At 39.3% G+C, this 22,529-nt stretch overlaps 3 protein-coding genes across 5 annotated transcripts in view; all 3 read right to left on the bottom strand.

The window, feature by feature from the left end:
• Positions 1-5,064, bottom strand: part of LOC108261367 (polymeric immunoglobulin receptor) — a 38,023-nt gene extending 32,959 nt beyond the window's left edge. Inside the window, exons 1-2 of one of the 2 annotated variants that reach the window (XM_053686371.1) lie at positions 4,866-5,064; positions 4,135-4,449 (exon numbers count right to left, since the gene is read on the bottom strand). In XM_053686371.1, the coding sequence (XP_053542346.1) occupies positions 4,135-4,449; positions 4,866-4,917 (367 nt within the window). In that variant the 5' untranslated portion in view covers positions 4,918-5,064. Of the gene's footprint in view, positions 1-474; positions 642-4,134; positions 4,450-4,865 lie in introns of those variants that run through there. The other variant, XM_053686369.1, reaches the window with a different exon arrangement.
• Positions 5,065-5,439: 375 nt separating this feature from the next.
• LOC128635144 (uncharacterized) lies at positions 5,440-9,504 on the bottom strand. Of its 2 annotated transcripts, XM_053686388.1 has the most exons (8): positions 9,347-9,504; positions 8,315-8,629; positions 7,101-7,166; positions 6,908-6,973; positions 6,707-6,808; positions 6,563-6,630; positions 6,404-6,469; positions 5,442-6,299 (listed from the first exon to the last, which is right to left on the bottom strand). In XM_053686388.1, the coding sequence occupies exons 1-8, from the start codon at positions 9,420-9,422 to the stop codon at positions 6,192-6,194; spliced, it is 867 nt and encodes a 288-aa protein (XP_053542363.1). In that variant the 5' UTR covers positions 9,423-9,504; the 3' UTR covers positions 5,442-6,191. The 2 variants fall into 2 exon arrangements, with proteins under 2 accessions (XP_053542365.1, XP_053542363.1); XM_053686390.1 differs by lacking the exons at positions 8,315-8,629; positions 9,347-9,504 and adding an exon at positions 7,913-8,247 and having other exon boundaries at positions 5,440-6,299.
• Positions 9,505-12,593: 3,089 nt separating this feature from the next.
• On the bottom strand, positions 12,594-22,335 carry LOC108261645 (cell adhesion molecule DSCAM). The gene is made up of 6 exons (XM_053686381.1): positions 22,196-22,335; positions 21,471-21,779; positions 21,057-21,362; positions 20,426-20,491; positions 19,999-20,088; positions 12,594-13,066 (listed from the first exon to the last, which is right to left on the bottom strand). The coding sequence occupies exons 1-6, from the start codon at positions 22,245-22,247 to the stop codon at positions 12,960-12,962; spliced, it is 930 nt and encodes a 309-aa protein (XP_053542356.1). The 5' UTR covers positions 22,248-22,335; the 3' UTR covers positions 12,594-12,959.
• Between the last annotated feature and the right edge of the window lie 194 nt (positions 22,336-22,529).

Raw genomic sequence — 22,529 nt, 5'->3', positions numbered from 1 at the left:
TATTCTGAGAACAGTGTTCACACCCCAGTGGTTCAAGCATGTTTGAGACATGTACGACGCCGTAAGAACCTCGATGAGTAACAGCCAATGAGAGCGCAAGAGGAAACTGTAGGGGGACGAGACAGGAACAACCAGAACACCAATCATGATGAAGGAGACTCAGCGTTCTACATGAACCCAGGACATGGGCGGGGATTAATAAAGCTCTAGCAGGAAGTTCTTAGCAGGTTTTATGAAGATCCCGTCATGAATATTTTCTCATGTTTATATTTATATTTGGTTTGATATCAAACAGAAAAACTCCAAAAATCACCCAAATAATTTCAGTAGTTCAGTGTGCACTTTATATTTCCATATCATACGTAAGATTACTGCATGACGTCATGCTTTAAAAGCAATAAATGTTAATCTCTTACATATATTACTGACATTATTAAAAACGGGGGGGGGGGGGGGGGGGGGGAGCAGACTCACCTTCAGTGACATGAAGCTGTATAAGGAGGAGAAGAAAACACACCTGCATTCTGACTGAGGACCCAAACACACACATTAATCCAAAGAGAGAATTGGAGCTAAACACACACTGACCAACTGCTGCACGGAGTCTGATCCTAATGAACACACTCTAGAGATGACACTCACACTCTCAGCTCACACAGGAAGTGCAGATATAGCAGTATGACACTGAACATATAGATGAGAGGAAGTTCCTCATGTCTCTTGCACAGCAGAACTGAGTTTATGTTCTAAATCCTTTCAAATGATCTAATGCCAATAAACAATCAACTATTGTATAAATAATCATATTCATGTCTTAAAAACATGCATCTCATCGTGTCTCACATGAGATTTGACATGACACAGTGACAGTCATATACAGGCTCCTGAATTACTGATCTGACTGCTCCATCTAGTGGCCTTTCAGGGTTAGTGCACCAGAATAAAGCTTATGAGATGTTTTTAATATATATTTTTAAATGTCTGGCAACGAACAGGACAAAACTTATGCAAAGTAGTAAAGAGCACTATTTCATACACTTCAGTATTCAGTGTAGCGACAGCTCGGCTTCAGCACCCCCGTGTTTTGGACAGCCGGCGAGCGCGTGGCGGCGGGGGGAAGCCGCCGAAATACACACGGCTGGCGGCTGATGAGCAGCGCGTCTGCTCTCCACCATCCAGCAGACGAAGGAAGAGTATAAAAGGGCGATCCTCCTCTAGCAAAGGGAGAGAGGACTCTCCCGGTGCACTGATTAATGTGTGTTGTGTCTTTTGCAGAGCGCGCGACCAAAGGCTCCGCCCCTTGGCTGTATCCGGGATGAGGCTGAAGGACAGAACCCAACTCCAGCCTCTCGGAAGCCCTCCAGCGCGGCACTTACCGCCCACGGACGACCCCGGCACACGAGCCCTTCCCCCTAAAGACCATTCCTGCACGCACACACTATCACACACTGTAAATAAATTCACTTCATTTTATACTTAAACAGCCCCGTGTCTGTCTGTGCTCCGCCCACTGCTGGCTAAACTCGCTACAATATTTAGATTTAAAACATTATGTCATTAAATGCAGGAGAAAAGAGTGTCCATTGCAAAGAACTGGACAAAACTTATGCAAAGTAGTAAAGAGCACTAAATCATGCACTTCAGTATTCAGTACACTTCAGTATTCTATACACTACAGTATTCCTTATGTAACCCACACTGAATTATCACCAAATAAATAATTCATAAAATGCATGAATAAGCTAATCAGTTAAAACACATACACGTAAGAAACAATTAAGAATGGTTAAAAACAGTCTGACAGTGATTGAATGTAAACAAATTGAAGTATGCCTGTAAGGAATTGTGGTGACTAGTTGGTTTTTTTTCCCCTTGGAACTGAACTGAACTTTACTGATCTTAATTGAATTTGAAGGTATAAGTGAAACTGAACTTGGACCGGATCTGATGTGTTACTTCACGTTGTATTCTGTTTCATCATTGTGAATATTATGATTCAAGGGTTAAGAGTGTTTTACTTGAATTGACTTTGATTTGGAACTGACATAAATGTTTTCTCACCTGTAAGGGAAGGAAAAAAAGAGTAAACTCAAGGAAAAAGGCCAATAGAGAAAGAGAATATAGGCACACCCTATTAACCTAAAATAAAATACTTAGACTGGATACAGGACCAAGAACATTACAATATTTTCTGAGGGGAAAAATACAATGTGCCTAGTTTTTAATGATGTAAATATTGTGAAAGTGAAGCAGGCTTCAAAAGCATGTGAGAATCAGGTATAAAACTCTAAATGATCTACTTTTAAATCTAAACCACACATATTCTATGATTAATTAAAATATTATTAGGCAGAAAATGAAAGCTGAACGTCTAAAAGGTTGGAAAGAACAAATCGTGAATAAAAAATTAAGCTCCGGTATTTACAGAACTACTTATGCAGGACTATTTATGAATAAATCTGTTTATTAATGTGTTGATGGATCAGCTGATTGAGTTCTTCTCCACTGCAGACTCACAGCTCCGTCTCCATCAGCTCTGCTGTAATGAACTCTATCAGGACCTGGAGAGTAAAATAAACAAGAAAAGCTACGTTCATGCAGATAAAATGGCGGGGAAGTGGAGGATAAACGTCCACAAAGTAGTAAGAGTACAAGAGCTTGAAAGTGTGTGTACCTTTCTTTCTGGTTCTGCAATAGACCACAGCCACGATGATGTGCAGAAAGATCACAGTCACCACGGCGAAGGGGACGAAGGGAAGACGCTCTGGAGAGACGTCATCAATATCAGTCAGAACATTACCTTAACACTGTTTACATGTGTTACACTGAATTTTACACTTTTTAAAGGAGACACTGACGGAAAGTGTAAAAGTTTGATAGAATGAGTAATAAGGGGTTTGTAGACGTGTCGTTTCCTGTGGAATTGTGGAACTGTGGTTGTTTTGTCATTGACCACTGGGGTTGGTTTTGTAGCTTTTGTTGTGACACGTACAGGAAGTTAGAGACCAGATAAAGTTAGTGTGTGTTTCTTGCTGTGAGCTGATGTACTAACGTACTCACAAAGACTTTTCATTCCAGTGTGTATCAGTGGTGTGTGGTACCTGGTTCAGTATTAGGTGAAGTTGTTGTGATCACTGGTCTGGATGCTGAAGGTCTTGTTGGTGCGTCTGCAAGGAGAGGAAGGTTTAATAAGTTATAAATAAAGAGTGTGATGTGCAGTGAGTGAAGGCAGGACACAAGTGTGTAAACTCAGCGTGTTCTTTATTAAAGACAATCCAGGAACCATAGTGAGATGTGAAAGAGAGTCATTCCAAGAGAAAATGCGGGAATCAGAGGTCAGTAGTTCAAACCGAGGCACGACAAGCTGTTCTCGTGTAAGACAGCCAGCCGAGCAAAGCTTCCCTCAATGCTTTCAGCTATCCAACAACATTTGGTCTGTGACCTCACCTGAACATCAAAAGCGTGAGAAAGTGTCGGTTTATGTCATATCAACATATTATCAACATTTATCTATATCTATATATGTGAAATCATTGAAATATGTGTGGAAAGTAAAACCTAACTGTATTTTTTCAGTTTCAGATCGTATTTTGAGGTATTAAGTTGGAATGTTTACTCCACGTAATTTCATTATACATTAGTAGTCCACAAATTTATTAAAGATGTTACATTTCCTTAGATACACGCTGTAGTCAACTTCACATATAGTTTATATACAGAAGGTCATTTTACCTTTTACTGTGACTAAGATGTCTTTAAAGTCAGTGTTGCTGATCTTGCACCTGTACCATCCTCCATCCTCTACAGTCAGGTGTGATATGAGCAGAGAGAGATTTACTGGAAGATGATCATTAAAGATCTGAACTCTGTCTGTGTAGCGATTTGTCTCGTCCTTTGGGAAGATTTCTTTGCTATCTTTTAAAAATTGCCATCTGAAAGTGTGTGGTTTGGCTTGTAGTTCAGAGCAGGAGCAGGGCAGAAGGACAGACTGTCCCACGTATCCAGTCACAGTCACTGTCTGATTATTCATTATTCATACAAACATCAACATATTGCATTGCTGTTACATCATCAGATTAATCTGTCCTGAGATTATCACTGAAGTAGCATTGTGAATAAAAATTACTCATTTACCTTTAACAGTGAGTCTGAAATATCTGTATTCACTCCCTTTAGGATCACACATGTAAACTCCTCCATCCTCTTCAGTCAGGTGTGATATGAGCAGAGAGAGATTTCCTGAAGAGAGATCATTAACCAGCTGAAATCTGCCTTTGTACTGCTCTCTCTCAGGAGATATCTCTACCCAGTTATTTCCATCTGTGTATTTCTTCCATGTGTGTGTCTCAGGTTTGGTGTGGAGGTCAGTGCAGGAGCAGGGCAGCAGTACTGAGTCTCCTGAGTATGCAGTGATCGGTTTTATCTCACCGTTTCCTTCCAGTCTGCAGCCTGTAGAAACACACCACAGTGAAATGTTCATATCGAAGCCTGGGTTTAATCACAAACTGTTTTACAAGCTACAAACAGCTTTGAAATTACTGGTAGGAAATCTTGTAGTATAAGCATGTATGCATGGAGCTGGATTAATAAAGATGGATTAATAAAGCTCTGGCAGAAAGTCCTTATTTAATAATCCTGAAAAAGTGATTTAAGTAGTTTTATGAAAGTCACATGATGAACATGTTCTCATGGTGATGTCAGAACAGGGGGAAAATGAACTCCATGAATTCAGTTGTTCAGTGTGCACTTTACATTTCCATATCTTTAGTAAGATTAACGCATGACTTTATGCCTTAACAGCTTGAAATTCTTACATTTATTTAATTAGCTTTATTATTAAGTAGGAAGGAGAAGAGCAGACTCACCTGCAGTGATGTGGAGAAGAAGGAGAAGATAAAAACACACCATTATTAACATCTAATGACAACAACTCACTAACGTCCACACTACAGTATTGACCACAGAGAAAAACACGACGACACAATTTACATGTAGTCTTACTGACTCTCTTCTACACACGCACGCACACACACACACACGCGCACACACACACACACGCACACACACGCACACACACAGCCCACATGTAAGGAAGTAACAGTTTCCAGTGATTTGTCACTTGCTACTTCCTCCTTCATACATTTCAACACACACACTGCATCACACAGTCACATGGTAATTATCTATCCATAGGATAGGTAATCATCTAGATAATCATCTATTCATTCATCCATCCCTCCATCCATATATCCATCCATCCATCCCTCCATTACATAAGAGGAGAAAATGTGGCTCAGAGAGAAAGACCCTCATGTGTAACTGAGCGTATTTCCTAAAGCTTAATAAATTATTGAGTGTCAATAAACTTCCCAAAACCACAAACAAATCCTCCAGAAATTTTACATCTCTCTTTTTAATCTGAAGTTCAAGTTTATTCAAAGTAACATTTGCAAAAAAAAAAAAAAGTGCATACATTTTGCATGACATTTTGTTTTGCCTAGCCAAAAATAAATAAAAAAAATACATCATCAATTTAAAGAAAAATCAGACAGTGCACTGTGATATGATTCAAATAATCACAAATATCACATTATTATAAGAATAAATGCAAATAATGAGTAGTAAAATTTAATGCAGGGGGGCGGGGTCTGATATAAAAGTTGAATTTCCAGTGACCAGTATGAGGGAGTGTGAGAGCGATGACACCAAATTTAACACACCTGCTCCCCATTCACACCTGAGACCTTGTAACACTAACAAGTCACATAACACCGGGGAGGGAAAATGGCTAATTGGGCCCAGTTTGGACATTTTCTCTTAGGGGTGTACTCACTTTTGTTGCCAGCGGTTTAGACATTAATGGCTGTGTGTTGAGTTATTTTGAGGGGACAGCAAATTTACACTGTTACACAAGCTGTACACTCACTACTTTACATTGTAGCAAAGTGTCAATTCTTCAGTGTTGTCACATGAAAAGATATCATCAAATATTTACACAAATGTGAGGGGTGTACTTACTTTTGTGAGATACTGTATATAAAAGAGATTATTATTTTTTTGTAAATAAGAGTTGTAGACACTTTGGAATAAAGCAGTGCGAAAACCTCACGAATATAGTAGAAACGTGTGAGTGTGTGTGAGTGTGTGTGTGTGTGTGTGTGTGTGTGTGTGTGTGTGTGTGTGTGTGTTAGTTAGTTAGTTTTGATGATGGCATATACTGCAGTATCTCCTGACTCCACTGGAGTGTGTGCTGCTCTCACAGTGTTACTGAGGACTACAGTCGAGTATGTCACCTCATCCTGCAGGAATAAACATCAACAATGTGTTATTACACACACACACACACACACACACACACACACACACACACATGTAAGATACACACTTTTAGAATGATACACACCTTTTCTTCTGCTTTGTTGCGTTTAGTTTGTGGATTTATAGCTGTGTACAGAACATCACAATCATTCTGTAGAGAAAAAACATGTTGCGTTAGACCAAACACACACACACATACACACACACACACACACACACACACCACATGGACGTGTGTATTCACCTGCTTCTTCTGCTGTGTCCTCTGTCCTGTTTGTCCATCACCGGTCTCGGTCTGTCCTCGTCTCTGTCCTACAGAAAGAAACCAGAGAGAGTGAGACTGCAGAAGTGTGTGTGTGTGTGTGTGTGTGTGTGTGTGTGTGTGTACCTCTGTGTTTCCAGTACATGACTCCTCCGAGTATCAGCAGCAGCAGAACCCCAACAGCAGTACAGATGATGATGATGATGATGATGATGATGGTGTGAGGATCTGGGTTTGTGGAACAGAAGAGAAGTGAGAAGGACACATGTGGGTTTGAATTCTCCATTCATCATTTTTAGCTCTTATAAAGAGTTATCTATCTTTTACCTTTCACAGAAGATGTTTCAGTGCGTGTGGTTGTTTTGTCATTGACCACTGGGGTTGGTTTTGTAGCTTTTGTTGTGACACGTACAGGAAGTGAAAGACAGATAAAGTTAGTGTGTGTTTGTTGCTGTGAGCTGATGTACTAACGTACTCAGAAAGACTTTTCATTCCAGTGTGTATCAGTGGTGTGTGGTACCTGGTTCAGGATTAGGTGAAGTTGTTGTGATCACTGGTCTGGATGTTGAAGGTCTTGTTGGTGCGTCTGCGAGGAGAGAAAGGTTTAATAAGTTATAAATAAAGAGTGTGATGTGCAGTGAGTGAAGGCAGGACACAAGTGTGTAAACTCAGCATGTTCTTTATTAAAGACAATCCAGGAACCGTAGTGAGAAGTGAAAGAGAAAGTCATTCCAAGAGAAAATGCGGGAACCAGATGTCAGTATTTCAACCCGAGGCGCGATAAGCTGTTCTCGTGTAAGACAGCCAGCCGAGCAAAGCTTCCCTCAATGCTTTCAGCTGTACAACAACATTTGGTCTGTGACCTCACCTGAACATCAAAAGCGTGAGAAAGCATCGGTTTATATGTTCATTGAGACTGCCGTATCTACATGCCTTTGCAAATCAGTCGCTTTTAAATGTTTTTGCAAAGCCCCAGAGCCAAAATTGAAAACACCAGGGTCAGTAAGAGTGAATGGATTAACTGGGGCAAAAATGAACTCAGCGGTTCAGAAATTCAAACACACACACATACGTTTGAGAACATTTATCTACAACATGTATCTATTTATCTATATCTATATATGCGAAATCACTGAAATATGAGTGGAAAGTAAAAACAAACTATATTTTTTTCAGTTTCAGATCGTATTTTGAGGTATTAAGGCGAAATGTTTACTCCACGTCATTTTATTATACATTAGTAGTCCACAAATTTATTAAAGATGTTACATTTCCTTAGATACACGCTGTAGTCAACTTCACATATAGTTTATATACAGAAGGTCATTTTACCTTTTACTTCGACTGAGACGTCTTTAAAGTCAGTGGTGCTGATCTTACACCTGTACCATCCTCCATCCTCTACAGTCAGGTGTGATATGAGCAGAGAGAGATTTCCTGGAAGATGATCATTAAAGATCTGAACTCTGTCTGTGTAGCGATTTGTCTCGTCCTTTGGGAAGATTTCTTTGCTATCTTTTAAAAATTGCCATGTGAAAGTGTGTGGTTTGGCTTGTAGTTCAGAGCAGGAGCAGGGCAGAAGGACAGACTGTCCCACGTATCCAGTCACAGTCACTGTCTGATTATTCATTATTCATACAAACATCAACATATTGCATTGCTGTTACATCATCAGATTAATCTGTCCTGAGATTATCACTGAAGTAGCATTGTGAATAAAAATGACTCATTTACCTTTAACAGTGAGTCTGAAATATCTGTATTCACTCCCTTTAGGATCACACATGTAAACTCCTCCATCCTCTTCAGTCAGGTGGGATATGAGCAGAGAGAGATTTCCTGAAGAGAGATCATTAACCAGCTGAAATCTGCCTTTGTACTGCTCTCTCTCAGGAGATATCTCTACCCAGTTATTTCCATCTGTGTATTTCTTCCATGTGTGTGTCTCAGGTTTGGTGTGGAGGTCAGTGCAGGAGCAGGGCAGCAGTACTGAACCTCCTGTGTATGCAGTGATCAGTTTTGTCTCTCCGTTTCCTTCCAGTCTGCAGCCTGTAGAAACACACCAGTTAATGATCTGTTAATGAGCAGTTCAATTGTACTTTATTCTAAAAGCTACAACATGGCTAGTCTGATTTTATCTTGTGTTACTCTGAGGCACTGAAACTCTGCATGTATTTTCCTCTGAACAGATAAACCCGCTTCTATTTTAGTGACACACCACCGAAGAGGACGACTGCTGGTGAAGGAAGTGACGGCGTGAACACACCACACGGGTAAGCAGTTTACCGACGTCATCCACATATTCTGAGAACAGTGTTCACACCCCAGTGGTTCAAGCATGTTTGAGACATGTACGACGCCGTAAGAACCTCGATGAGTAACAGCCAATGAGAGCGCAAGAGGAAACTGTAGGGGGACGAGACAGGAACAACCAGAACACCAATCATGATGAAGGAGACTCACCGTTCTACATGACCCAGGACATGGGCGGGGATTAATAAAGCTCTAGCAGGAAGTTCTTAGCAGGTTTTATGAAGATCCCGTCATGAATATTTTCTCATGTTTATATTTATATTTGGTTTGATATCAAACAGAAAAACTCCAAAAATCACCCAAATAATTTCAGTAGTTCAGTGTGCACTTTATATTTCCATATCATACGTAAGATTACTGCATGACGTCATGCTTTAAAAGCAATAAATGTTAATCTCTTACATATATTACTGACATTATTAAAAACGGGGGGGGGGGGGGAAGCAGACTCACCTTCAGTGACATGAAGCTGTATAAGGAGGAGAAGAAAACACACCTGCATTCTGACTGAGGACCCAAACACACACATTAATCCAAAGAGAGAATTGGAGCTAAACACACACTGACCAACTGCTGCACGGAGTCTGATCCTAATGAACACTCTCTATAGATGACACTCACACTCTCAGCTCACACAGGAAGTGCAGATATAGCAGTATGACACAAAACATATAGATGAGAGGAAGTTCCTCATGTCTCTTGCACAGCAGAACTGAGTTTATGTTCTAAATCCTTTCAAATGATCTAATGCCAATAAACAATCAACTATTGTATAAATAATCATATTCATGTCTTAAAAACATGCATCTCATCGTGTCTCACATGAGATTTGACATGACACAGTGACAGTCATATACAGGCTCCTGAATTACTGATCTGACTGCTCCATCTAGTGGCCTTTCAGGGTTAGTGCACCAGAATAAAGCTTATGAGATGTTTTTAATATATATTTTTAAATGTCTGGCAACGAACAGGACAAAACTTATGCAAAGTAGTAAAGAGCACTATTTCATACACTTCAGTATTCAGTGTAGCGACAGCTCGGCTTCAGCACCCCCGTGTTTTGGACAGCCGGCGAGCGCGTGGCGGCGGGGGGAAGCCGCCGAAATACACACGGCTGGCGGCTGATGAGCAGCGCGTCTGCTCTCCACCATCCAGCAGACGAAGGAAGAGTATAAAAGGGCGATCCTCCTCTAGCAAAGGGAGAGAGGACTCTCCCGGTGCACTGATTAATGTGTGTTGTGTCTTTTGCAGAGCGCGCGACCAAAGGCTCCGCCCCTTGGCTGTATCCGGGATGAGGCTGAAGGACAGAACCCAACTCCAGCCTCTCGGAAGACCTCCAGCGCGGCACTTACCGCCCACGGACGACCCCGGCACACGAGCCCTTCCCCCTAAAGACCATTCCTGCACGCACACACTATCACACACTGTAAATAAATTCACTTCATTTTATTCTTAAACAGCCCCGTGTCTGTCTGTGCTCCGCCCACTGCTGGCTAAACTCGCTACAATATTTAGATTTAAAACATTATGTCATTAAATGCAGGAGAAAAGAGTGTCCATTGCAAAGAACTGGACAAAACTTATGCAAAGTAGTAAAGAGCACTAAATCATGCACTTCAGTATTCAGTACACTTCAGTATTCTATACACTACAGTATTCCTTATGTAACCCACACTGAATTATCACCAAATAAATAATTCATAAAATGCATGAATAAGCTAATCAGTTAAAACACATACACGTAAGAAACAATTAAGAATGGTTAAAAACAGTCTGACAGTGATTGAATGTAAACAAATTGAAGTATGGCTGTAAGGAATTGTGGTGACTAGTTGTTTTTTCTTCCCCTTGGAACTGAACTGAACTTTACTGATCTTAATTGAATTTGAAGGTATAAGTGAAACTGAACTTGGACCGGATCTGATGTGTTACTTCACATTGTATTCTGTTTCATCATTGTGAATATTATGATTCAAGGGTTAAGAGTGTTTTACTTGAATTGACTTTGATTTGGAACTGACATAAATGTTTTCTCACCTGTAAGGGAAGGAAAAAAAGAGTAAACTCAAGGAAAAAGGCCAATAGAGAAAGAGAATATAGGCACACCCTATTAACCTAAAATAAAATACTTAGACTGGTCTAATCTAATAAAATAATCTAGGTAAAACAAATTGTTTGTGACCAAGGTGAAGGAAAGGGACTGAGGAAAAAAGGGTTAAAGTGGGTTCTACCTACCTTTTGCTACTTGCAGGACTATTCATTGGTTCTGATGTCTGTTAAATGTATTGCCTTTGTTGACCTTCAGTAAACTGACGCCTTTTGTATTTAAAGAACCTGCTCTAGGTCTAATTTTTTCACCGTTACCCCACTCCATCCGAACCTAGAACTGGTCCAGTAGCTCAATAAAGTTGTATCAGAGCATACAAGTGCTACACTTACATATAACTCTTTCATACACTTCAGTAGAGTGTACACTTAAATGAACCGCAATACTTTATACACTTCTTTGTTCCATATACTTTCTCCATTCTGTATGCCTTAGTAGTCCTTACACTTCAGTACATGGTAAATATCTTTTTATTTGTTTCTTTGTTTGATAGTCATTCATTCGTTCCTTCATTGATTTAATTATTTACTTACTTACTTAATGGCGCCCCCTGGCGTTGATTTGTTCATATTGTTTAGTTTGCATTTAGATATCCCGTGGCGTGTACATGATATAATAAATACTGCATGCTGATATTTGCTCTATTAAATAAAAATAAAACTATATATATATATATATATATATATATTTATACAGTATATTATCATATATTTGAGACCAGTTTGTTGACACAAACACATTGATACAGTAACACACACAGACTCAAGGGGGCGCTGATGAAATGATTTAACATAGAGATATAATTATTCTAATGTTTGTACATCAACAATAAGTGGGCAGCAAAAGTGGACTAACTGCGGGATAAAAGCGTTTGATGATGAGTGTGTTATCTCTTTTCAGTCTTAGTTATTCCTCTGAGATACTAATGAAAGGATGAAGTGTCATATTTATCAGTTTATGCTATAGATATATTTAATGACTTCCTACAAGTTGCAGTTACAAATGTGAACTGTTGAGATGGACAGATCCGATCTGAGCGAAAATCAGTATTTTGTAAAGAATCTTGTAATGTGAATGCAGCCTCAGTTAATCACTAAATCTTCTTTTATTATTAAAGACGGTTGTGTTTTTTATGCTCTCATCACCTTTGCGCTAGTCGTTTGTTCTCTGCTTGTTATACTGTTGTAGACCATTGTGTCTTTTTGTTGTTGTCTTTTTTCTCATGTTGCCTTCACCTGCTGTGATGCTGGGAGTCTTAGGGATCAAATAAGTTCGTTAGAATATTAGTATTTTAAGCCATGCCCACCCACAACTGTTCTACATGTCTGTCTTGTCTTTGTTGGTCTCTCTCTTTTCATCTCTGTCTGTGTCTCTCTGTCTCTGTCTGTATCACTCTCTCAGGTTTTGGGAGATGGACTGGACATCCGGCTTTGCAGAGGAAGATGGACTCCACAGATGAAGCTGATCAATGAAAGGAAAGTAGTTTACGATCATTTATGTGACACAGGTGTATTTATTCTGGCACATTTGGTGTAAAATAATGGTAAAATACACAAAAAAGTGGTTTTCTGGAAATTTTATTTCATTTTAAAAGTAAAAAAGGAAAGTGCACCAGTGTTAGTCAGAATACATCAGTTCTGATCGCATTTACAATACAGGACCAAGAACATTACAATATTTTCTGAGGGGAAAAATACAATGTGCCTAGTTTTTAATGATGTAAATATTGTGAAAGTGAAGCAGGCTTCAAAAGCATGTGAGAATCAGGTATAAAACTCTAAATGATCTACTTTTAAATCTAAACCACACATATTCTACGATTAGTTAAAATATTATTAGGCAGAAAATGAAAGCTGAACGTCTAAAAGGTTGGAAAGGACAAATCGTGAATAAAAAATGAAGCTCCGGTATTTACAAAACTACTTATGCAGGACTATTTATGAATAAATCTGTTTATTAATGTATTGATGGATCAGCTGATCGAGTTCTTCTCCACTGCAGACTCACTGCTCCATCTCCATCAGCTCTGCTGTAATGAACTCTATCAGGACCTGGAGAGTAAACTAAAAAAGAAAAGCTACGTTCATGCAGATAAAATGGCGGGGAAGTGGAGGATAAATGTCCACATAGTAGTAAGAGTACAAGAGCTTGAAAGTGTGTGTACCTTGCTTTCTGGTTCTGCAATAGACCACAGCCACGATGATGTGCAGAAAGATCACAGTCACCACGGCGAAGGGGACGAAGGGAAGACGCTCTGGAGAGACGTCATCAATATCAGTCAGAACATTACCTTAACACTGTTTACATGTGTTACACTGAATTTTACACTTTTTAAAGGAGACACTGACGGAAAGTGTAAAAGTTTGATAGAATGAGTGATAAGGGGTTTGTAGACATGTCGTTTCTTGTGGAATTGTGGAACTGTGGTTGTTTGGTCATTGACTACTGGGGTTGGTTTTGTAGCTTTTGTTGTGACACGTACAGGAAGTGAAAGACAGATAAAGTTAGTGTGTGTTTCTTGCTGTGAGCTGATGTACTAATGTACTCACAAAGACTTTTCATTCCAGTGTGTATCAGTGGTGTGTGGTACCTGGTTCAGGATTAGGTGAAGTTGTTGTGATCACTGGTCTGGATGCTGAAGGTCTTGTTGCTGCGTCTGCAAGGAGAGAAAGTTTTAATAAGTTATAAATAAAGAGTGTGATGTGCAGTGAGTGAAGGCAGGACACAAGTGTGTAAACTCAGCGTGTTCTTTATTAAAGACAATCCAGGAACCGTAGTGAGACGTGAAAGCGGGTCAGAACACACACTCGGATCATCTATAATCATAAATACAAACACAGACGAGGGGCAGAACACGGAGCAGAAACTTTTCACATCTGATTCTTACATTTTATTTCTGATTTTACGTTCCATTTTACCTCGATTTATTTCATTAGACACATACTGTAGTCACCTTCACATATAGTTTATATACAGAAGGTCGTTTTACCTTTTACTATAAGTTTGATGTTTGCATCGATATTGTTGCTGATCTCACACCTGTACCATCCTCCATCCTGTTCAGTCAGGTGTGATATGAGCAGAGAGAGATTTCCTGGAAGATGATCATTAAAGATCTGAACTCTGTCTGTGTAGCGATTTGTCTCGTTCTTTGGGAAGATCGTTATACGATCAGATCCTTTAAAATAGACCCATCTGAAAGTGTGTGGTTTGGCTTGTAGTTCAGAGCAGGAGCAGGGCAGAAGGACAGACTGTCCCACGTATCCAGTCACAGTCACTGTCTGATTATTCCGTGTGCAACCTGGAGAATGAACAAACATCAACATATTGCATTGCTGTTACATCATCAGATTAATCTGTCCTGAGATTATCACTGAAGTAGCATTGTGAATAAAAAATGACTCATTTACCTTTAACAGTGAGTCTGAAGTCTCTGTATTCACTCACTTTAAGATCACACATGTAATCTCCTCCATCCTCTTCAGACAGGTGTGATATGAGCAGAGAGAGATTTCCTGAAGAGAGATCATTAACCAGCTGAAATCTGTCTTTGTACTGCTCTCTCTCAGGAGATATCTCTACCCAATCATTTGTTAGTTTCCACCATGTGAATGTCTCAGGTTTGGTGTGGAGGTCAGTGCAGGAGCAGGGCAGCAGTACTGAACCTCCTGTGTATGCAGTGATCTCTTTTGTCTCTCTGTTTCCTTCCAGTCTGCAGCCTGTAGAAACACACCAGTTGATATATTGTCGCTGCTTTGGTGATTGTATCTTTAAACAGTTTATATCAATCAAATCAAAGACTCTTAGCTTTCCAATGGTATGCTGCATGAGTACCTATGTACTACGTACCGCCGTGTAAATGGCAAAGTTCTCCTAATAACATTGCAAAAGCAGTGTTCATATTCGCCAAGTTTTTGTTGGAAGGCATTGTTGCTGTTAGTTCTAACAATATCTTCTGTTATTACACCAACTACACAGTGTATTTCATAGATTATGGAACACTTTACTGACACAAACACACTGAGTCCACATCACGCCAATGTACACAAGTCGTTAATGTCCACAACACATTAAAATCCACAACACAATAATTTCAACAACTTGTTTATGTCCACAACTCCATAATGATGGGAGCATTAAAAAGAAAACATTTTTCAAATTCATACAAATGAAAGAGATTATTGAGTGTTTATCAGTTTGAATGTAAAAGTCTCTCATCATTTGTTACACCCATGGTCAAGTGTTAATCCACAGAACACAAACTACACAATGCTCACATGCGCTTTTAACTGGAAATAAAATGTGTGAAGATTCAGCAGGAATTTAATTGTAATTTAACAGGAGTTATATCTGATACAAAGATCTAAAAGCTACAACATGGCTAGTCTGATTTTATCTTGTGTTACTCTGAGGCACTGAAACTCTGCATGTATTTTCCTCTGAACAGATAAACCCGCTTCTATTTTAGTGACACACCACCGAAGAGGACGACTGCTGGTGAAGGAAGTGACGGCATGAACACACCACACGGGTAAGCAGTTTACTGACGTCATCCACATATTCTGAGAACAGTGTTCACACCCCAGTGGTTCAAGCATGTTTGAGACATGTACGACGCCGTAAGAACCTCGATGAGTAACAGCCAATGAGAGCGCAAGAGGAAACTGTAGGGGGACGAGGCAGGAACTATCAGAACACCAATCATGATGAAGGAGACTCAGCGTTCTACATGAACCCAGGACATGGGCGGGGATTAATAAAGCTCTAGCAGGAAGTTCTTATTTAATAAGTGCTAAGCAGGTTTTATGAAAGTTCCGTGATGAACATTTTCTCATGTTTATATTTATATTTGGTTTGATATCAAACAGAAAAACTCCAAAAATCACCCAAATAATTTCAGTAGTTCAGTGTGCACTTTATATTTCCATATCATACGTAAGATTTCTGGATGACGTCATGCTTTAAAGGCGTTATATTATAAACTCTTCCATATATTTACTGACATTATTAAAAATGGGGGGGGGGGGGGGGGGGAGAGAGAGAGAGAGAGAGAGAGAGAGAGAGAGAGAGAGAGAGAGAGAGAGAGAGAAACAGACTCACCTTCAGTGACATGAAGTTGTATAAGGAGGAGAAGAAAACACACCTGCATTCTGACTGAGGACCCAAACACACACATTAATCCAAAGAGAGGATTGGAGCTAAACACACACTGACCAACTCCCTGCACCGAGTCTGATCATAATGAACACTCTCTATAGATGACACTCACTCTCACAGCTACTACAGGAAGTGCAGATATAGCAGTATGACACTGAACACATAGATGAGAGGAAGTTCCTCATGTCTCTTGCACAGCAGAACTGAGTCTATGTTCTAAATCCTTTCAAATGATCTAATGCCAATAAACAATCAACTATTGTATAAATAATCATATTCATGTCTTAAAAACATGCATCTTATCGTGTCTCACATGGGATTTGACACGACACAGTGACAGTCATCTACAGGCTCCTGAATTACTGACCTGACTTCTCCATCTAGTGGCCTTTCAGGGTTAGTGCACCAGAATAAAGCTTATGATATGTTTTTAATATATATTTTTAAATGTCTGGCAAAGAACAGGACAAAACGTATGCAAAGTAGTAAAGAGCACTATTTCATACACTTCAGTATTCAGTGTAGCGACAGCTCGGCTTCAGCACCCCCGTGTTTTGGACAGCCGGCGAGCGCGTGGCGGCGGGGGGAAGCCGCCGAAATACACACGGCTGGCGGCTGATGAGCAGCGCGTCTGCTCTCCACCATCCAGCAGACGAAGGAAGAGTATAAAAGGGCGATCCTCCTCTAGCAAAGGGAGAGAGGACTCTCCCGGTGCACTGATTAATGTGTGTTGTGTCTTTTGCAGAGCGCGCGAGCAAAGGCTCCGCCCCTTGGCTGTATCCGGGATGAGGCTGAAGGACAGAACCCAACTCCAGCCTCTCGGAAGATCTCCAGCGCGGCACTTACCGCCCACGGACGACCCCGGCACACGAGCCCTTCCCCCTAAAGACCATTCCTGCACGCACACACTATCACACACTGTAAATAAATTCACTTCATCTTATACTTAAACAGCCCCGTGTCTGTCTGTGCTCCGCCCACTGCTGGCTAAACTCGCTACAATATTTAGATTTAAAACATTATGTCATTAAATGCAGGAGAAAAGAGTGTCCATTGCAACGAACTGGACAAAACTTATGCAAAGTAGTAAAGAGCACTATTTCATACACTTCAGTATTCAGTACACTTCAGTATTCTATACACTACAATATTCCTTCTGTCACCCACACTGAATTATCACCAAATAAATAATTCATAAAATGCATGAATAAGCTAATCAGTTAAAACACATACACGTAAGAAACAATTAAGAATGGTTAAAAACAGTCTAACGGTGATTGAATGTAAACAAATAGAAGTATGGCTGTAAGGAATTGTGGTGACTAGTTGTTTTTTTTCCCCTTGGAACTGAACTGAACTTTACTGATCTTAATTGAATTTGAAGGTATAAGTGAAACTGAACTTGGACCGGATCTGATGTGTTACTTCACATTGTATTCTGTTTCATCATTGTGAATATTACGATTCAAGGTTTAAAAGTGTTTTACTTGAATTGACTTTGATTTGGAACTGACATAAATGTTTTCTCACCTGTAAGGGAAGGAAAAAAAGAGTAAACTCAAGAAAAAAGGCCAATAGAGAAAGAGAATATAGGCACACCCTATTAACCTAAAATAAAATACTTAGACCGGTCTAATCTAATAAAATAATCTCGGTAAACCAAATTGTTTGTGACCTAGGTGAAGGAAAGGGACTGAGGAAAAAAGGGTTAAAGTGGGTTCTACCTACCTTTTCCTACTTGCAGGACTATTCATTGGTTCTGATGTCTGTTAAATGTATTGCCTTTGTTGACCTTCAGTAAACTGACGCCTTTTGTATTTAAAGAACCTGGTCTCTGGTCTAATTTTTTCACCGTTACCCCACTCCATCTGAACCTAGAACTGGTCCAGTAGCTCAATAAAGTTGTATCAGAGCATACAAGTGCTACACTTACATATAACTCTTTCATTCACTTCAGTAGAGTGTACACTTAAATGAACCGCAATACTTTATACACTTCTTTGTTCCATATACTTTCTCCATTCTGTATGCCTTAGTAGTCCTTACGCTTCAGTACATGGTAAATATCTTTTTATTTGTTTCTTTGTTTGATAGTCATTCATTCGTTCCTTCATTGATTTAATTATTTACTTACTTACGTAATGGCGCCCCCTGGCGTTGATTTGTTCATATTGTTTAGTTTGCATTTAGATATCCCGTGGCGTGTACATGATATAATAAATACTGCATGCTGATATTTGCTCTATTAAATAAAAATAAAACTACATATATATATATATATATATATATATATATATATATATATATATATATATATATATATATATATATATATATATATATATATATAATCATATACAGTATATTATCATATATTTGAGACCAGTTTGTTGACACAAACACATTGATACAGTAACACACACAGACTCAAGGGGGCGCTGATGAAATGATTTAACATAGAGATATAATTATTCTAATGTTTGTACATCAACAATAAGTGGGCAGCAAAAGTGGACTAACTGCGGGATAAAAGCGTTTGATGATGAGTGTGTTATCTCTTTTCAGTCTTAGTTATTCCTCTGAGATACTAATGAAAGGATGAAGTGTCATATTTATCAGTTTATGCTATAGATATATTTAATGACTTCCTACAAGTTGTAGTTACAAATGTGAACTGTTGAGATGGACAGATCCGATCTGAGCGAAAATCAGTATTTTGTAAAGAATTTTGTAATGTGAACGCGGCCTCAGTTAATCACTAAATCTTCTTTTATTATTAAAGACGGTTGTGTTTTTTATGCTTTCATCACCTTTGCGCTAGTCGTTTGTTCTCTGCTTGTTATACTGTTGTAGACCATTGTGTCTTTCTGGTGTTGTTTTTTTTCTCATGTTGCCTTCACCTGCTGTGATGCTGGAAGTCTTGAACTGAGGGATCAAATAAGTTCATTAGAATATTAGTATTTTAAGCCACACCCACCCACAACTGTTCTACATGTCTGTCTTGTCTTTGTTGGTCTCTCTCTTTTCATCTCTGTCTGTGTCTCTCTGTCTCTGTCTGTATCACTCTCTCAGGTTTTGGGAGATGGACTGGACATCCGGCTTTGCAGAGGAAGATGGACTCCACAGATGAAGCTGATCAATGCTAGGAAAGTAGTTTACAGTCATTTATGTGACACAGGTGTATTTATTCTGGCACATTTGGTGTAAAATAATGCTAAAATACACACAAAAAAAGTGGTTTTCTGGAAATTTTATTTCATTTTGAAAGTAAAAAAGGAAAGTGCACCAGTGTTAGTCAGAATACATCAGTTCTGATCGCATTTACAATACAGGACCAAGAACATTACAATATTTTCTGAGGGGAAAAATACAATGTGCCTAGTTTTTAATGATGTAAATATTGTGAAAGTGAAGCAGGCTTCAAAAGCATGTGAGAATCAGGTATAAAACTCTAAATGATCTACTTTTAAATCTAAACCACACATATTCTATGATTAATTAAAATATTATTAGGCAGAAAATGAAAGCTGAACGTCTAAAAGGTTGGAAAGAACAAATCGTGAATAAAAAATTAAGCTCCGGTATTTACAGAACTACTTATGCAGGACTATTTATGAATAAATCTGTTTATTAATGTGTTGATGGATCAGCTGATTGAGTTCTTCTCCACTGCAGACTCACAGCTCCGTCTCCATCAGCTCTGCTGTAATGAACTCTATCAGGACCTGGAGAGTAAAATAAACAAGAAAAGCTACGTTCATGCAGATAAAATGGCGGGGAAGTGGAGGATAAACGTCCACAAAGTAGTAAGAGTACAAGAGCTTGAAAGTGTGTGTACCTTTCTTTCTGGTTCTGCAATAGACCACAGCCACGATGATGTGCAGAAAGATCACAGTCACCACGGCGAAGGGGACGAAGGGAAGACGCTCTGGAGAGACGTCATCAATATCAGTCAGGACATTACCTTAACACTGTTTACATGTGTTACACTGAATTTTACACTTTTTAAAGGAGACACTGACGGAAAGTGTAAAAGTTTGATAGAATGAGTAATAAGGGGTTTGTAGACGTGTCGTTTCCTGTGGAATTGTGGAACTGTGGTTGTTTTGTCATTGACCACTGGGGTTGGTTTTGTAGCTTTTGTTGTGACACGTACAGGAAGTTAGAGACCAGATAAAGTTAGTGTGTGTTTCTTGCTGTGAGCTGATGTACTAACGTACTCACAAAGACTTTTCATTCCAGTGTGTATCAGTGGTGTGTGGTACCTGGTTCAGTATTAGGTGAAGTTGTTGTGATCACTGGTCTGGATGCTGAAGGTCTTGTTGGTGCGTCTGCAAGGAGAGGAAGGTTTAATAAGTTATAAATAAAGAGTGTGATGTGCAGTGAGTGAAGGCAGGACACAAGTGTGTAAACTCTGCGTGTTCTTTATTAAAGACAATCCAGGAACCATAGTGAGATGTGAAAGAGAGTCATTCCAAGAGAAAATGCGGGAATCAGAGGTCAGTAGTTCAAACCGAGGCACGACAAGCTGTTCTCGTGTAAGACAGCCAGCCGAGCAAAGCTTCCCTCAATGCTTTCAGCTATCCAACAACATTTGGTCTGTGACCTCACCTGAACATCAAAAGCGTGAGAAAGTGTCGGTTTATGTCATATCAACATATTATCAACATTTATCTATATCTATATATGTGAAATCATTGAAATATGTGTGGAAAGTAAAACCTAACTGTATTTTTTCAGTTTCAGATCGTATTTTGAGGTATTAAGTTGGAATGTTTACTCCACGTAATTTCATTATACATTAGTAGTCCACAAATTTATTAAAGATGTTACATTTCCTTAGATACACGCTGTAGTCAACTTCACATATAGTTTATATACAGAAGGTCATTTTACCTTTTACTGTGACTAAGATGTCTTTAAAGTCAGTGTTGCTGATCTTGCACCTGTACCATCCTCCATCCTCTACAGTCAGGTGTGATATGAGCAGAGAGAGATTTACTGGAAGATGATCATTAAAGATCTGAACTCTGTCTGTGTAGCGATTTGTCTCGCCCTTTGGGAAGATTTCTTTGTGATCTTCTAAAAATTCCCATCTGAAAGTGTGTGGTTTGGCTTGTAGTTCAGAGCAGGAGCAGGGCAGAAGGACAGACTGTCCCACGTATCCAGTCACGGTCACTGTCTGATGATTCACTGTGCAACCTGGAGAATGAACAAACATCAACATATTGCATTGCTGTTACATCATCAGATTAATCTGTCCTGAGATTATCACTGAAGTAGCATTGTGAATAAAAATGACTCATTTACCTTTAACAGTGAGTCTGAAATATCTGTTTTGACTCTTTGTAAGTCTACACATGTAATCTCCTCCATCCTCTTCAGTCAGGTGTGATATGAGCAGAGAGAGATTTCCTGAAGAGAGATCATTAACCAGCTGAAATCTGTCTTTGAACTGCTCTCTCTCAGGAGATATCTCTACCCAATCATTTGTGATTTTCCTCCATGTGAGTGTCTCAGGTTTGGTGTGGAGGTCAGTGCAGGAGCAGGGCAGCAGTACTGAACCTCCTGTGTATGCAGTGATCGGTTTTGTCTCTCCGTTTCCTTCCAGTCTGCAGCCTGTAGAAACACACCACAGTGAAATGTTCATATCGAAGCCTGGGTTTAATCACAAACTGTTTTACAAGCTACAAACAGCTTTGAAATTACTGGTAGGAAATCTTGTAGTATAAGCATGTATGCATGGAGCTGGATTAATAAAGATGGATTAATAAAGCTCTGGCAGAAAGTCCTTATTTAATAATCCTGAAAAAGTGATTTAAGTAGTTTTATGAAAGTCACATGATGAACATGTTCTCATGGTGATGTCAGAACAGGGGGAAAATGAACTCCATGAATTCAGTTGTTCAGTGTGCACTTTACATTTCCATATCTTTAGTAAGATTAGTGCATGACTTTATGCCTTAACAGCTTGAAATTCTTACATTTATTTAATTAGCTTTATTATTAAATAGGAAGGAGAAGAGCAGACTCACCTGCAGTGATGTGGAGAAGAAGGAGAAGATAAAAACACACCATTATTAACATCTAATGACAACAACTCACTAACGTCCACACTACAGTAATGAACACAGACAAAGACATGATGACACAATTTACATGTAGTCTTACTCTCTTCTACGCACGCACGCGTGCACACACACACACACACATACACACACACACACACACACACACACACACACACATACACACACACACACAGCCCACATGTAATGAAGTAACAGTTTCCAGTGATTTGTCACTTGCTACTTCCTCTTTCATACATTTCAACACACACACTGCATCACACAGTCACATGGTAATTAT

The sequence above is a fragment of the Ictalurus punctatus genome, chromosome 2 (assembly GCF_001660625.3).
Source record: "Ictalurus punctatus breed USDA103 chromosome 2, Coco_2.0, whole genome shotgun sequence".
In the NCBI taxonomy this organism is placed as follows: domain Eukaryota; kingdom Metazoa; phylum Chordata; class Actinopteri; order Siluriformes; family Ictaluridae; genus Ictalurus; species Ictalurus punctatus.
This window is presented reverse-complemented; position numbering and strand designations above follow the sequence as displayed.